Genomic DNA, 16081 nt, shown 5'->3' with positions numbered 1-16081 from the left:
AGACCAAGGGACTCTCAAGAGTCTTCTCCAACACCACAGTTCAAAAGCATCAATTCTTCGGTGCTCAGCTTTCTTCACAGTCCAACTCTCACATCCATACGTGACCACTGGAAAAACCATAGCCTTGACTTAGACGGACCTTTGTTGGCAAAGTAATGTCTCTGCTTTTCAATATGCTATCTAGGTTGGTCATAACTTTCCTTCCAAAGAGTAAGCGTCTTTTAATTTCATGGCTGCAGTCACCATCTGCAGTGATTTTGGAGCCCCCAAAAATAAAGTCTGACACTGTTTGCACTGTTTCCCCATCTATTTCCCATGAAGTGGTGGGACCCGATGCCATGATCTTCATTTTCTGAATGTTGAGCTTTAAGCGAACTTTTTCACTCTCCTCTTTCACTTTCATCAAGAGGCTTTTGAGTTCCTCTTCACTTTCCCCCATAAGGGTGGTGTCATCTGCATATCTGAGGTTATTGATATTTCTCCTGGCAATCTTGATTCCAGCTTGTGCTTCTTCCAGCCCAGCGTTTCTCATGATGTACTCTGCATATGAGTTAAATAAGCAGGGTGACAATATACAGCCTTGATGTACTCCTTTCCCTATTTGGAACCAGTCTGTTGTTCCATGTCCAGTTCTAACTGTTGCTTCCTGACCTGCATATAGGTTTCTCAAGAGGCAGGTCAGGTGGTCTGGTATTCCCATCTCTTTCAGAAATAATGTGCTGTCTTTTATTTCTTTCATTTTTCTCCTTTGGAAAATGGTTTTAGATGCCGAAACTTTATCAGTGAAATTGAACTATGCCCAAAGGCCAGAAGATATAGGTTCCACAAAATGCAAGAAATAAATGCAAAGCTGTCACTAATTTTTGAGACTTTGCCTTTTTTGTATATAGATTTTCTTTAGAATCAGGACACGTGCTTATGTAGTGTGTAATAAGAAGTGATGTGGTTTATTAGACCTTAGAGCAATATCATTGATTGAGATTTACTAAGAGAAAAGATAGGCAAGGGTCTTGTACAGAGGTTCCCCCTCCGCCCCTATTTATTTAGTAAGGTATATTTAACCCTATTTAGTGTACAGTTCTTTGAGTTTTGTTGTATACATTGTGTAACCACCACCACGGTCGAAATAATAGAACAGTTCTGTTACTTCCAGAAATCCCACATGCCACTTTGTAGTGAGCCCTACTCTTAAGTCACTGATCTGTCTTCTGTTCTATGACTTTGTCTTTCTTCATATATGGAAGTCCAATTTTGCCTTTTTTTTTTTTTTAATATCATAGATAGTTAGAACACTTAATTTGTATGATTGATTTCACCTTTGCAAACTTATACATTGTAAGGAGGAAAAGATTGTAGTAAACCAAATCTTCCTTTAATGAGTATGAGGTATAAAGCTAACTAAACATTTTGTAACAGAAGAAGTGTTAACTGTAATATATAGAGAGATAAACAATGAGTGCCAATAATGTTTTTTCTTAATATTACAGATTTCTTTTGATGGAATCTATGCAAATATGAGGATGGTTCATATTCTTACATCAGTTGTTGTAAGTTTTCAGAGTATTGGGGAGAAACTGCCTTGTGAGTGGAATAAAATAATTTCTTGAAGTTAAATGTGAATGAATGATAAAAGTAACATTTCTTAGATCATGTTTAATCAGGATGATGTAGAAAACAAATTAGAACTCTATTCAAGTCATTGTAACTCACTGTAAAAGCAATCTTGTTAAGTCTGCTGTGTACAAAATATTACTAGTTGATTGTCTTTAGTGCATTATTTTGTTATTTAATAAGCTAGAGTCAAAAATACTAAATTTCCCAGTTTAAACTTATACTGCAGACTGAGCAGGACCTCCTGAAGAATTTTGAGAATTAAGTGTATTGTTAATATTTTAAAATTTTTTTATTCTGTCAGTGATTACCTAATACATTGAATGAAAAAAGTAGAATGAAAGGAGTTATTTCCATGACTGCATAGCACACTGTTTCTTTGATAAATTAATTATGTGTTTTTAGGGATCCAAATGTGAAGTACAAGTGAAAAACGGAGGTATATATGAAGGAGTTTTTAAAACATACAGTCCTAAGGTAATTTTTACTTTTTCAAAAATAATGTAAAACCCCGAGAATCACCAACTAGTGTGTATGTTTCCATGTGTCCATTAGTTTCTGATTTAGCAATTTATAGTTATGAGACAGTTACTTTTGTCACATTTTCATGCTTAGTACATTACCTTTAATGCACTTCTTAAAACCACTTTGAATGACTTTACTCTTTGGTTTCAAGTACTGATTACTTTATAGACATATTTGTATAATCGGAACAGCTTCTTGCTCTTTGTGCTTATTAAAATATTTTGGCCTTTGCAAGCATTATGGACTAGAAGAGGGGTCCTAGTGGTTTATTGTTTTCCTCTTTACTGCTGTTGTGCTTAAGGCAAACCATGGAAGCAAAGACCAACTTTAAATGAGAGAATTTTAGAATATTGGAATACTAGATCATATTACTGAGAAAACAGTATGATTATAAGGATCTCTTGAGATAATTTTTTACCAAAGGCATATAAGAAATAGTACCTTGATGTGTAAGGGAATTCCTGTTGGATTTTATTTTATAAATGTTTTTAATTTTTTTTTTTCCTCCTTAGTGTGATCTGGTACTTGATGCTGCACATGAGAAAAGTACAGAATCCAGTTCGGGGCCAAAACGTGAAGAAATAATGGAGAGTATTTTGTTCAAGTGTTCAGACTTTGTTGTGGTGCAGTTTAAAGATATGGACTCCAGTTATGCAAGAAGAGGTGAGTTTTGATTTCCTAAATATGCTTCATGGTTTATTAGATTTATTCAAGAAAAGATTCTATACTGATGGCAGAATTTTCCTTTTTCTCTTTTTATTTTTAAAAAGAAATAAGGCAAATGGGAATTTAAATGCATTTTTGCTGGAAAATATTTAAAACTTCAGAGGAATATTCCTTGGTACTTTGGGCAGGATAAATAATGAAGACTTGTATTCTATTAAAAACAAGTTTGTGAAGAATTTTCTGAAGTTTTACTGTCAATGCTACTAATAGTACTCAACTAAAAATTTCTTGTCCTGTTCAACTTAAATGTTTAGCTTACATATTTTTAGTTTTATAATGTTTATAAATAATACTTAAATATTACTATGTATGTTTTTCTATGCTTGTTCTATAAATAGTTTTTTAATCTGGAAAGAAGTCAAAAGCACGGAAATAAAGGAGAAAGGCAGAGAGCTATGGATGGAAAATGATTGTCTAAATGAAGTTGAAAAATGTGACTAGAACATGTATATTGGAAGAAATATTCAGAGTATGGGACTATTTTAAGAATATGAAATAGTGATGTAGTTATGTTAAAATTCAGTCTATTTCAGGTGTCTGTTGAGGAAGAAGATGTGGGAATTGCTGTCACTCATTTGGAGAGCATACTCTGCAATGATGAGTGTTCAATAACACATTGAAAGACTCTGTTGGGCTATTTTTGCAATGCTGAGTGTTCAGTAACACATTGAAAGCCTCTCGGGTGATTTTGAAACTGGCTCTAAAACTCTTAAAAGATTTTTTGTTGGGGAGGGCAGCAGTGGCATTGAAATTTTGTAGTCATTTCTGATGCAGCTTATAACAATTTTTTGTTTTCATCATTCAGTCTATACCAACTGTTTTCATTGTTACACTGATACTACTTCTACACTGTTATTTCAAATTACAAGCCACCAGAAAGTTAAAGCCTTTCTATTGGACCTCTTAATAAGGTTCTCAGCTTTAGTTATTTATAGATTGCTTTTTCAGAAACAAGCTGCTCTAAGTACTATGAAACTGCTTTTGCATTGTTGATGAAAGCACTGTGCTCTGATCTTGTATCTTCTTATATTGTGTCTTTGTTGTTGTTTTTTTTTTTAATTTTTTTTTGTTGTTTAGAAGGTACTTTATTTTTTTTTTCTAATTTTATTTTATTTTTAAACTTTACATAATTGTATTAGTTATATTGTGTCTTTGATTCACAACTCTAAGAGTCCTTCAGTGGCCCATACAAGCAAACAAGTCTTTTGGCCTCTAGGGCCACGTGGGATCTTAGTTGCCCAACACTGGAAGCGCGGAGTCCTAACCGCTGAACCACCAGGGAAGTACCAACAAGTCTTTTTTAGTAATTGCCTTTGGAGTTCATCTTACTTATGCCTGCTAAGTTGCTTCAGTCGTGTCCAACTCTGTGCGACCCCATAGACGGAAGCCCACCAGGCTCCCCCGTCCTTGGGATTCTCCAGGCAGGAATACTGGAGTGGGTTGCCATTTCCTTCTCCAATGCGTGAAAGTGAAAAGTGAAAGGGAAGTTGCTCAGTCGTGTCCAGCTCTTAGCGACCCCATGGACTACAGCCTACCAGGCTCCTCCATCCATGGGATTTTCCAGGCAAGAGTACTGGAGTGGGGTGCCATTGCCTTCTCCGTTACTTATGCCTAGGAGCACAAAATTATTTATACTTAAACTGTTGAAATATTTCACTGTTATAAATTTTAAAATTGACTTGGATCATAAATCAAAAGGAAAAATAAAATTTTAGTTGAGTTTAGCACTTAGCACTCTGGGAAAAAAGTATTGGCTGCAACAGATGTTCCCTGATCTGTTGGGTACCAGGCCATTTAGCTCGAAACCATTCATAACATGCTTTTTTAGTATTCTTAAAGAGAATTGACATTTCCTAAGTTTGAAAGGATAAATACTACTTGAAGACATTTATGTCCCATTCATTGATCCTTGTAAAAGATCAGTGTAAAAGATTGATCCTTGTAAAGGATCCTTGTAAAGGATCAATCAAGACTAACTACAAAGTTAGTCGTTAAATTTTTATTATTTTGTTTATTATTTTATTATGCCTTTATTTCTTAAGTAAATTGTGTTCATTGTAGAAAGCCAAGAAAATCCAAATCAGAGCAATAGCTTTGATAGTGTTCAGTACATTCATTAGGGGATGCATGTATTTTACTATATACATAATAGTTTACTTGATGAGAACATTGAGTAGTGGAGTAATTTCAGGTATTTTATTTAAGGACTGTAGGAGTTTAGTGAATTATATAATTGTGTCCAGTGTATAGTGTTCTGAAAATAGTATCAAGTCATATGTTTAGGATTTCAGTTCTCTTAGTCCTGATTCTTAGCACTATCCTGGCAGAAGTTGCATCTATAAAAGTATTGTTTTGGAGATTCTATTACTGTAGAGAAAACTTTAAGAATAATTAATTGGCATGATTTATTGTTGTTGTTCAGTTGCTAAGTTGTGTACAACTCTTTGCAACCCCATGGACTGCAGCATGCCAGGCTTCCCTGTCTTTCACTGTCTCCCTGAGTTTGCTCAGACTCATGTCCATTGAGTCATTGATGCTATCCATGTCATCCTCTGTCGCCCCCTTCTCCCCTTGCCCTCAATATTTGCCAGTATCAGGGTCTTTTCCAGTGAGTCAGTTCTTTGATCAGGTGGCCAAAGTATTGGAGCTTCAGCATCAGTCCTTCCAATGAATATTCAGGGTTTATATCCTTCAGGATGGACTGGTTGGATCTCCTTGCAGTCCAAGGGACTCTCAAGAGCCTTCTCCAACACCACAGTTCAGAAGCATCAATTCTTCGGCACTCAGCTTTCTTCGTGGTCCAACTCTCACATCCGTACATGACTACTGGAAAAACCGTAGCATTCACTATATAGACCTTTGTTGGCAAAGTGATGTCTCTGCTTTTTAATACACTGTCTAGTTTTGTCATAGCTATTCTTCCAAGGAGCAAGTGTCGTTTAATTTTGTGGCTGCAGTCACCATCCACATTGATCTTGGAGCCCAAGAAAATGAAATCTGACACTGTTTCCACATTTTCCCCATCTGTTTGCCATGAAGTGATAGGACTGGACGCCATGATCTTACTTTTTTGAATGCTGGGTTTTAGGCCAGCTTTTTTGCTCTCTTCTTTCACTGTCACCAAGAGGTTCTTTAGTTCGTCGTCACTTTTCTTCCATTAAAGTGGTATCATCTGAGGTTGTTGATATTTCTCCTGGCAATCTTTTTCCAGCTTGTGATTCATCTAGCCTGGCATTTCACATGATATACTCTGCATATAAGTTACATGATGATTTATTAATTATGAAAATTAAGTCATTTAGTACTGCTTTTAGATTAACATTATTTGTGTTAAACACATACTCAGATTTCTAATCTCCTTGAGTAAAGGAAGGTAGGATGTAAGCAGTGATTCTTCGTGCTGGTTTCACATTCTAGTCACCCATGGGTTTAAAAAAATACCTAGTGTTCACTTTTAGAGATTCTGATTTCATGATATTTAGCCTGGGTGAGGCTCTGAATGTTTGATTCTGGGGTGTAGTCTGGCATGTGAGCCATGAATTTCATGTGATAAGATCCTAGGAATGGCTGTGTTCTGGAGATCTTGAGGATTTGTACTCTTTCCTTACCTCACAGTGTCTCAGAATTGTACAGTATCTTGAAAAGTCCCAGTTGGTATCAGTTTGATACTACTTTTCTGCATTTTAAATGGGTAGATGGTTGAGGGTGTTTTTTTCCTTTAGAAATAATAGAAATGAATGAGTGATAAGAACAAAACTAGTATTACATTGTAGGTTCCTAAAAGAAGAGGGAAATTTATTTCCTTTGTGGGTTTTTGTCTTGTAATAAATAGTACTGTTAAAATCTTAAATTGGCAATATGTAACTAAAATTCAAGTGTCAATTCTATGTATTGGACTCTATGCTAAGTATTTTATGTGCATTTTTTCATTTAATCATCATAGCTTCTTTCTAAAGTGGGTATGATTATTATCCACATGTTGTAGGTGAGGGAACTGAGACATGGATTAATTAACTTGATGAAAAGAGAACACAGACCCAAGTGCTATCTAACCCCAAGTCATATTCTTAAACATTGTCCTATAGTGACATAAATTGTGTGTCTAATTTATTATTTAGCTGAGCTGAATCAGAATTAATCTGAATTTACCTTAAAGAATTTCTCCACAAACAATACCAAAAATGGAGGGGAAAAAAAAAACCTCAGGCAGTAGAAATATGCAGATTATTATATTGTTTGAAAATTCTTTTCCTTTTTAAATCTCTTTATTTTGGGGGAAACTTTAAAATTAGTAAGATGCGTGTGGCTTTTAAGTTTTTAATACTAACTACATTGATTTTAATAAGGTTTAAAAGTTGTCTTTCATATACATATTCAAGTGAATAATAGGCCTAGCAGTAATTGATATCTTAGGGAATAGTGAATAAGTTTCATCTGATCTCTTGAATGTTGTATATATTCCAGTTTGACTTACGGGCAAAAGGAAGAACAACTTTGATCTTGCAGGCTGTTCCTTTTGTACAAGCATAACTAGGAGAGACTGTCAAATTATCACTGGAGAATTAGTGTGTGTTTTACATGAATTCCAGTGCAGACGGATCCTGGGATGCTCTCATTTTCCTCTTCTCGTTTTGCATCTGTTTTTAGAGCATTCAGCTGCCTTTTTATCTGTTTACCTTGGAATTGGCATATTATTGCTACTTGATTTTTACATGGTTTTCCTGTCTTTTTCCAACATCCCTTTCTCATCTCTTTTTTTCCTCTTCTCTTCTTACAGTTCCTTTATTCATTTTTTTAAAAATTTAATACCCTAACTCAACTGTGTTTTAGTTCTATGGCTTCTCTTTACTTCCTTTCGTACTGTTCTCAGCCTGTAGAACAGGGATCAGCAGACTTAAGGCTTATGGACCAAATCAACTCATCAGTAAATAACGTTTTATTGAAACACAGTTAGGCCTATTTCGTTCATGCATTGTCTCTGGCTGCATTAATGTTGTAGTGATAAAGTTGAATAATTGTATTAGAGACTATATGACTTTGAAAACTAAAAAAAAAATTTACTGTCTGCCCCTTATAGGAAAAGTTTGCCAAGTCTAAAACCTAGATCATTTTCCCTACTGCATATCAGCTGTTACGGTTATTCAAAAATACATATTGTACTGGCTGCAGTGAAATAAAACAATGTATTTTGTTGTAACACTCATCCTTTGACTCTCATCTAGTACTGTGTAATTTCACATGATTCCTTATGTCAGGTTAGATTTAGTCTTAAGAATGACTTTTGCTTGTCAGCTCTTGTTACAATAAGTAAAAAATAATAAATGAGAAAATTGGTTATCTTGAATTCTTCTAATTACTATTCTGTATTCCTTTCTTACCCAAACTTGTTGACTCTCATTTTCTGCTGACTCTGCATCCCATTGTTGTCTTTTTTTTTTTTTTTTTTAACCATTTATTTGGTTGTGTCAGATTTTAGTTGCAGGACATGGCTCCTTTCGTTGTGGTACATAGGCTTCTCTCTAGTTGGGGCGTGTGGGCTCAGTAGTTGCAGTGTTTTGGGCTTAGTTGCCTGAAGCATGTGAAATCTTAGTTCCCTGACCGGGAGTTAAACCTGGGCCACGGCAGTGAAAGTGCCGAATCCTGACCACTGGACCACTAGGGAATTCCTGTGTTCTTTGCTAACTGTTCTTAACACATGTAGTCACTTATATACTCTCATAATATCAGCTGCCAACCACATACAAGCCTCCTCTCGAATGTCTCTACATCATTTCCCTTACAGTGTGTTGTATTATATTTAGATGTTTCTGTCTCCTCCATTATGCTTTGAGTTCCTCGTGTACTGTATGTTTTTCATCCTTGACGTCTAGTATAGTGTTCTGTCACATAGTATGGTCTCAATATAAATGTCTTTTGAATGAATGAAATTAGAGCCTTCACATATTTTTAAAGGAGCACTGTTTCATGCAAAGAACAGGAAACGTATAAATAGTCTTAATGTCTACAGCCAGGCAACGAATACTTTTTGTGCTCTGGAATGTATTCATTGCTGTGCTAATTGCTATAGACAGTACAAAGAAATTCATATTCTTGGTCCCTTTTGAGAACTTAGGGATGCTGTATACCTTTACACAGACTTCTACATTTAATTCTGTGGTATTTCCTAGGAAATTCACATACTTCATGTGAATCCTAGCTCTGCTCTAGACATTTTTAGAGTTGGAGATACCAAAGCATGTGAAAGAATTCAGGAAAAATGGAAAGTTGATAATCAAAGTTTTATTTAAAATTATAGAACACTTAAACAACATAGTAGGTTTGAATGTGTATTGGGACATAGAAAAATGCTTTCAAATATACTAAAACCTTTGATTTTTTACCCTAAAGTGTGCTACAAAGCCAGTCAAAGTACTTGGACAAGCATCACTCTCTACAGATGACTGGGGTAGGAGGTAGGCTGTGGAGTTGCCTGCAGGGGTTTCCTAGTTAGATTGGCAATGTTTTTCTTGTTGTGGCTTTCAGTTGCCCTTCTGAGCACCTCTTCCTGGCTGAGATCAGACATTCTCACATCTGTGTGGCTACAGCCAATTTTCAGGCAACAGGCCTTTTTCTTCCTTTTGTGCTTAGACTCTATCATGCCAGCAATGGCTTCTTCTTTGTAGGTGTGGCCACGTGTTTTATTTTTCACTGGTTTCTTCATTTCCAAGTGTGTAAATGGGGCAGATGAAGTCGGTCTGACTTTGAGTCACAGTCATCTTCATCAGCTCCTTCTGTGCCATCATCCTGTCTGCTTGAAGACCATATTGCTTCTTTAGTTCTTTCAGCTGTTGTTTAAATTGTACATATTTTTCATTATTTTGAAAGTCTACATCAGAATTCTTATTCTGTAAAGCCAAAAACAACTTCATTAATAATTTTAGATTGGATATTTTTTCTGGACATCTTCTTTTACATGGTTTATTGTACAGCCTTTAAATAATGGTTTAGTTGCAGATCCATCATTGCAAATTCAACCATTGCTTTATCCATACTGTACTCACTATTCACTTAAGTATAAGTTTTCATGAGATCCAAAGGAATGCTAGAAGCTATCCTTTCCAAAGCTGATGCAGGATTGAAAGTTTTTCAAGGGGGAGAGTGCAGATTCTCCACTCCTGAAGGATATAAAACTAGTTGAACCTGAACTTGAAGTGGAATTACCCCTGCATCTTGAAATTATTATGTGGCTGCCCAATGTAGCTGCATCTGGTTGTGCCCGGACTTCCCACACCCAGACCCCGGCTCCATCCTTAATTCCCTTCCCATGTCAGAAAGTTGAAATTGGTGGCATTAAATCCCAAATAAAGTTCAGAGACATAAAGACTTGTGTCTGTTGTAGTAGTTGGAGTAATTCGGGTTGTGAATGGGTAATGAGAGAACAGTGAGAAATAAAATTGTCTGGATTATTTTATTCTGGTGTTGAACTGTTCTGTTTTCATGTGATCATCCTATGTGTCTGATAGGGTGAGGTCCTCTTCCTCTGAATAACAGTGGAATCTTTTCTGAAGTGCATGACATTAGGAATGCCACGTCAGTCCAGGAAGAGGCAGGTCCCAGAGCAGCATATGGCCTGCAAAGCCTTAGATTCTGAGGAATCCAATGTGTTTCAGATTCATTCATGTCTGGCGCTCCATTGTGGTGGGCTGGCCACACAGCCTTGCAGCTGAGTAGGCATCTTGGAGCAAGGAGTACAGGAGGTTCTGTAGCTGAGCAGCAAGTGCTAACATTGGACAGGCAGGCAGGCAGCTCTAACACTGGGCAAGTGATGGGGATTGACAGCCTGCCTTTTTGGCAGGAGGGAGGATAGGCCCTGTGGTAGGTAGGCAGGTGGGGTGATAGAGGCAAGTGTTCTTATGGCTGTCTAGGAAGCTGATTGTCTTGGGCCTATGGCCATTGGAAGTAGGTTTGTTTTTTGTTTTTAAGGAAGTAGGTTTTCTAAGTCAATCCGTGTTCTAATAGTCTTCTGTTAAAACTGTACCATTATAAGGTTTACTGCCTCAGCCTTGCTGTAGGCAAGTTAGAGAAGGATGTATGTCTGCTGGGTCCAAGTAGTAAATGGAGATGAATCAGCATTTACTGAGGCCAGTATGGAGGTGGTACAGAGATTGAGATTAAAAAAATTAAACAGGTATAGTGGAACAGGTGATGGAAAACTTAATACATAGGGTAGTTTGAGGTACATAATAGGGAAGTATTGCATGTTATTTCTTTGTATGTTTTTGGAGCATACACAAAGTATCTGCTGTATTGTTCATGTTTATAACTCTTCTATATTTATAACTCTTCTATATTCCTTGAAAGGAACCTACATCTGTTCTCCGTAGTGGCTGCACCAGTTACATTCCCAGCAATTGTGTAGGAGGGCTCCCTTTTCTGCACACCCTCTCCAGCATTTTTTATTGGTAGACTTTTTGATGATGGCCGTTCTGACCAGTGTGAGGTGGTTGCTCATTATAGTTTTGATTTGCATTTCTCTAGTAATTAGTGATGTTCAGCATCTTTGCATGCCTATTGGCCATCTGTATGTCGTCTTTGGGAAAATGCCTATTAAGGTCTTCTGCCCATTTTTTGTTTGGTTATTTGTTTTTTTGATACTAAGTTGTGTTGAGCTACTTGTATATTTTGGAAATGCAGCCCTTGTCAATCTCATTGCAAATTTCTCCCTTCCTGGGGGTTGTCTTTTCATTCTGCTTATGGTTTCCTTTGCTGTGCAAAAACTTAAAGGTTTGATTAGGTTCCATTTGTTTATTTTTGCTTTTATTTATATTGCCTTGGGAGACTGACCTAAGAAAAACGTTGCTACGATTTATGTTAGAATGTTTTGCCCGTGTTCTTTTCTAGGAGTTTTATGATGTTATGTCTTACATTTAGTTTTTGAGCCATTTTGAGTTTAATTTTGTGTATGGTGTGAGGGAGTGTTCTAACTTCATTGATTTACATGCAGCTGTCCAGCTTTCCCAATACCACTTGCTGAGGAGACCAGCTTTTCTTTGTTGTATAGTCTTGCCTCCTTTGTTGAAGATTAATTAACTATAGATGTGTGGATTTATTTCTGAGTTCTCTATCATGTTCCATGAATTTATATGTCTCTTTATTTGTGCCAGCAATCTCCTAGTAGGTAATTCAGACAAGTCCAGGACATTTTCAGGAAGACCATTTACTTGATAGTATTGTGTGTAAGACTAGAATACTCAGTTACTGTCTGGTTTTAGTTTTGTTTTTTCTCTTGGCCTGCACAGTCTCAATGGAATCTTATGAATAGCGAATATATTAAAACTAGTAATAAAGCCAGGCAATGAAAGAATGTGGATGAATTGTCTCCACCTTTAATTTCTGTTCCATCTGACTATAAATAGAAATTGTTGGCTTTTTTTTACCTGGATCAGACCTCACAAAGAGTTTAAAGTGAGCATGTGCACTTGAACAGTTCTTCTAATTTATTAGAAAAGAACAGTCTGAATCTGTAAAATGTTTATCTGCCAAGGACACAGAATGGTGTTTGTATAGATGTTTAAGAATTGGAATTAGCTTTTTCTTAACCTATTTCCAAACACTTTTGTTATAGGCTTAAGAGTTAGTTGTTGTAAAAAGACTACTGTATTGCCTAATAGTATTGGAAATACAGTTCCCACATTTTGTTTTTTAATTCTTAAATATTTCTGAATTTACGTGGGATTTTTTTTGCTACATTTTCTGCAAAAGCCCTTTCTTTCCCTTTTCCTTTCTCTTTAACTTTTGAGATGAAAACAGTACCTTTTATTTTTAAAAACTGCTCACACAAAATTAGATAATTTCATTCTTTTGGACAGCACAAACTAAAGGTTCTATTCACCCCTCAAAAGGGAGTTCTGAACCCGGAGCCTAATGGGGAAGCTGAAAACAAAGTGTTCACCTCTGGATGTCACTGCACCAAGTGTATCTTTCTGTTGAGGTTTTTGTTAGAATTTATCTTCTCTCTTTTGGAGATAGTGTTATCTCTAATTGATTTCTATCAATTAGAAATGTAACATTCTGTGGCATCTAACACCTTGTTTCTTTAAATACAACAAGCCTCACAAAGTTGCCTTCCATTTTTCCCTTGTTCTTCTGTAAGTTACATTAACCTGGATTTGCTGTACAATTTGGTGTGCATTTGGTCCAATGGAGTCTTGACTACTGATCTTCATTCAGATCTTTCAAAGGAATCTGGTTTGCAGGTTTAATTTTTTTTTCCCTAATAACTTGGTTGATATTTTGAAGTCAGATATCCATTTCAGCTCAATTTAATTTAGCTAATTTAATGTTTTAAGAAAATTACTTTTCAAATGTTAAATTCCTAATTATAGTGCCTTTTATGTTATATAATGGGCCTTAGTAAAACTAAGGTGAAATATTTTATCTTAAAAATATTTTGCCAGAGTTTTAACTAGGGAATCCCAATTTTTTCATGTCACAAGCAGTTTATTAGTAGGGAAAATAAGAACTACTACTTATTCATTTATGGCTACACTGAACAGCATGTGGGATTTTAATGCCCCAACCAGGGATTAATCCCATGCCCCTTACAGTGGAAGCCAGAGTCTTAACCACTGGACCACCAGGGAAGTCACCAGAACTTAATATTTAGTAGGATATATTTTCTCTCAGGGATATTTATCTCATTTTATCATAGTATGATAAAATTTAATAATTCATTTTATATAGGAAGAATATGAGGTTTCTTCATTATTGATGCAGTCTGGTACAAGCTGGTGCTGCCTAAATGAGCTACTGGGTCCAAGTGCTTTATTCAGACTTGTGATCAAGTATATTGTAATATCAAAAGGATTTGTATGGTTGTTTATTGTGGAAGCCCGGTTGTCCTGTGCATGTTCTGAATGGTGTACTGATTGAGATGTCTGTCCTGTTTTTTAGTCATATTCTAGGCTTTTCTGTTGGTCTCCTTCAGAGGAACAGAAACATAAATTAATTTGCAAATTATATTTTTAACAAGAACAGAACTTTGGTATTTGCTTTTCTGCATCAGTTTATTCTTTCCAGACTTTGGTCAAAGGGGTATCTGGGTCAGATCTCAGAAAAGAACAAAAGAAAATGCTTTGGGTGGTTTGGTTTGATTCTAACTAGAAAACCATAGAATCTCTTTTAATATTTTTAATTAATTTTTGCACAAAGAGTGATGTTTAGACTGAAAATAGATACAGTATATCTGCTTTTCCTTAGAGTTGCTTGTTGCTCAGGAAAGAACTTTTTCAGGGGGTTACTGTGTTTCTTAGAGCTCATTACTGCTGCTTTTCCTTTCCTGTATTTGTACTTTTGAGGCTGATATCTTTGAGCTCTCTTGCCTACTTAAGCTATTCTGATAGTCTCCACATTGGTTCTCTTGCTAAAGTTTTGTCGTTTCTTCTTCCTTGAGTGGTAAATTTTCTTTGAGTTATAGGACTCAGAAACTGAAGATCACAGTCAAAATAACTATTGCTCTAGGCTATATAATTTTGTTGTCAGACATTTCATCCTGTGTTAAAAAATCTACAGTGACCACTGTTGCTTATAGAAGAAAGTTGAGATGCTATACCTTGGCATTCAGGGCCCTCCTCAATGAAACTTTTCTTTTTCAACCTCACCTCTCATTATTCCCCAATATTAATTTGCTTCTTGACCTAAGTGGCATTTTCTGCATGCTAACCATTCATATCTTCATCTTTGAGCTCAGTTATCTCACTGCTGAATTTATTCTCCGCTCTGAATAAATACCTTTCTTCCTAACTAGAATTTTAGATACTTCTTCAATACCAAGCTCAAATCTCCTTTCCTCTTTGGAGTCTTCGGTGACCTTTCCTGCTCACTGTGGTTGTCTTTTTTATTGTCTATGTCAATGACTTCTATACTTTTAATTTTATTTTCAGCACAGAGTAGTTTGCCCCCCTCCCCCCCCCATTCCCGAGGAAATCTCATGCTGAGTCCCACTTACAAAGTAGTGGTCGGGGAGGGGATTGGGAGTTTATGCTAGAATCATATTTATTCAGCTTTTGCTGTCTGCTGAGATACCTATAAGAAATTGGATTTCATGGAGCACAGTTGGAGAATCAGTTGTCTTACATCATGTATTGAATACTCAGCTTTACAAAGTAGTGTATTTTGTCTCTCTCAAAGCATTATAACTTTCTGGAGTTTAGAAATCATGTTTATAGAACCTAGGGATGTGTATGCCCTGTTGTATCTTAGCATAATGCCTTACGGATCCATAGTAGGTACTCAACATATGCTTATTCTTTGAACTGATATTTTTAAAGTTTTATATATTTTTATACACACTACACCCAAACCAGGGAAAAACTAGTAGGTTTTGTTTTTCTTACATAGACATTAACTGGTAACTATCATTCATTTCCAGGAAACTCAAGAAAACAGTTATTCCTAGCCAAACTAAAAGTAACTTTCCTATAACATAACATATTCAGAGTATATTTTTCTGACAAAACGTTACTTTTAGTAGGCATTTTAATACCCTTTTGAAATACAGAAAACAAAATCCCAAGTTTTACTTTGAAAACAAGGCCCAGATGATTCTGGTACAAGTGAGAAAAGTTGGAAGCACAGGTGAAGGAGTAAAGTATTAAAATATGCGTGTGGGCTATTTTGAAAGTCTTTTAAACAAATTAAGTTGGATTAGTTGCTCTGTATGTTAGAAATGTATACATCAGTTCAGTTCAGTCGCTCAGTCGTGTCCGACTCTTTGAGACCCAATGAATTGCAGCACACCAGGCCTCCCTGTCCATCACCAACTCCCGGAGTTCACTCAGACTCACATCCATCGAGTCAGTGATGCCATCCAGCCATCTCATCCTCTGTCGTCCCCTTCTCCTCCTGCCCCCAATCCCTCCCAGCATCAGAGTCTTTTCCAATGAGTCAACTCTTCGCATGAGTGGCCAAAGTACTGGAGTTTCAGCTTTAGCACCATTCCTTCCAAAGAAATTCCAGGGCTGATCTCCTTCAGAATGGACTGGTTGGATCTCCTTGCAGTCCAAGGGACTCTCAAGAGTCTTCTCCAACACCACAGTTCAAAAGCATCAATTCTTCAGCGCTCAGCCTTCTTCACAGTCCAACTCTCACGTCCATACATGACCACTGGAAAACCATAGCCTTGACTAGACGGACCTTTGTTGGCAAAGTAATGTCTCTGCTTTTCAATATGCTATCTAGG

At 36.4% G+C, this 16081-nt stretch overlaps 1 protein-coding gene across 1 annotated transcript in view; it reads left to right on the top strand.

Annotated features, from left to right (window-relative positions):
- Positions 1–16081, top strand: part of ATXN2 (ataxin 2) — a 120024-nt gene that overhangs the window by 48315 nt on the left and 55628 nt on the right. The window contains exons 4-6 of the mRNA XM_010841430.1: positions 1488–1547; positions 2017–2088; positions 2649–2799. Coding sequence (XP_010839732.1) covers positions 1488–1547; positions 2017–2088; positions 2649–2799 — 283 coding nt within the window. The remainder of the gene's footprint in view (positions 1–1487; positions 1548–2016; positions 2089–2648; positions 2800–16081) is intronic.

This window comes from Bison bison, unplaced genomic scaffold (genome assembly GCF_000754665.1).
Source record: "Bison bison bison isolate TAMUID 2011002044 unplaced genomic scaffold, Bison_UMD1.0 scf7180017864160, whole genome shotgun sequence".
Taxonomy (NCBI): Eukaryota; Metazoa; Chordata; class Mammalia; order Artiodactyla; family Bovidae; genus Bison; species Bison bison.
This window is presented reverse-complemented; position numbering and strand designations above follow the sequence as displayed.